General features: G+C 42.5%; 1 protein-coding gene across 1 annotated transcript in view; it reads right to left on the bottom strand.

The window, feature by feature from the left end:
• Positions 1-1,305, bottom strand: part of magi3b (membrane associated guanylate kinase, WW and PDZ domain containing 3b) — a 222,044-nt gene that overhangs the window by 68,500 nt on the left and 152,239 nt on the right. Inside the window, exon 2 of the mRNA XM_014009500.1 lies at positions 1,041-1,157. Within this exon, the coding sequence (XP_013864954.1) occupies positions 1,041-1,157 (117 nt within the window). The remainder of the gene's footprint in view (positions 1-1,040; positions 1,158-1,305) is intronic.

The raw sequence follows: 1,305 nt of genomic DNA, 5'->3' as shown, positions 1-1,305 counted from the left end.
AAGCTGTTTAGATTGTCAAAAAGCCTGTGTTTTTAGGGTTAGTAACGAAGTTTGAGTACTCAGACCAGTAATATTATGGGTCACAAGTTTTTGCCATGGATATTTTGTGGGTCAGAAGACAAAAAGTTTGGGAACCATTGGTTTAATGAATTAAGAAAATATTTTCAGGGCCCCACCTGGAYATTTCAGGACCCCACTGTGGGTCCTGACCACAACTTTGGGAACCAAACACTGAAAACACCYGTCAAATGTTCCTCTTTTAGAAAGTGGATTTTTATGTTAAACAATTCTCCTTGTGGAAAAACAAAATCACTTTTATTGGCCACTCCAAGCACATGTGACGCATCATAAAAACACACTTTGCTGAATTAATGGACACGTTTGTCATGCAAATGTTCTCCCGGCTGCTGGATCAACAGCTGTTTAAAAAAAAACAGCTCCACTTAGTTTGAATTACTCTTACCAACACAGCCGCCTTTCTGTGCAGTCGTTCTGTCAGTCCACAGTACCGACCTTATTTACCGCCCCATTATTGATTTTGGAAAAGAATAATCGGTGGTGACAGCCTCGACGAGTACAGAGTCAGCAAAAGAAAGCACAGCAGCAGAGGCAAAAAAAGAGGCAAAAGCTGGGTTATTTATAGACAGAATATGACTTTGATCACTGCGATGATAAGGTACAGGAGTAAATAAGTTACATGTGGGAACGAGAGATGTCCTTGACTGTGCTGCTATGGTGACGCTTAAGCATGTGTGCTTTGTAGTGGCTATGAAAAGCAGCTTTGAATGACAATTCACGAGTGAAGTAAGTGATTGTGATGTGTGTATACAGAGCGGTTTAATGGAAAGAGAGCGCTCTAATGCAGCTCCTTGTGTGATGGATTTCCAGTTGTGGGATGCATTTGGAGCATTCTAATTATTCCCATAAGGTGCTTTAGATAAGAGCACATATGCACTGAAAGTGGSTTAGACCGTACACTCCGGGCTTATGTTGCAGCTGGCCGGGAGCGCTGTGAGCCGGAGCTTGCCCAGCATACTTACAGGGTATGGTACGTAGGTAGAGGTTGTCCCGAATGATCTGCTGGAGTTTGTGGTCCAGCGAGCCCTTCTGAAACTGCAGACTGAGGTAGTGGCGCAGGTCCGTGTTCAACACTTTACCTGCAGAAACACAGACGGAGGAAAGAAAGATAAGCAAAAACGTGACTTTTTCTGAGGAAATCATTTTATTCCCAATGTACACACAGCTGCACAATGCTTAATACAACCCAGGCACAGTATAAATCTTCATTAATGCAAATTATATATA

The sequence above is a fragment of the Austrofundulus limnaeus genome, unplaced genomic scaffold (assembly GCF_001266775.1).
Source record: "Austrofundulus limnaeus strain Quisiro unplaced genomic scaffold, Austrofundulus_limnaeus-1.0 Scaffold59, whole genome shotgun sequence".
Taxonomy (NCBI): domain Eukaryota; kingdom Metazoa; phylum Chordata; class Actinopteri; order Cyprinodontiformes; family Rivulidae; genus Austrofundulus; species Austrofundulus limnaeus.
This window is presented reverse-complemented; position numbering and strand designations above follow the sequence as displayed.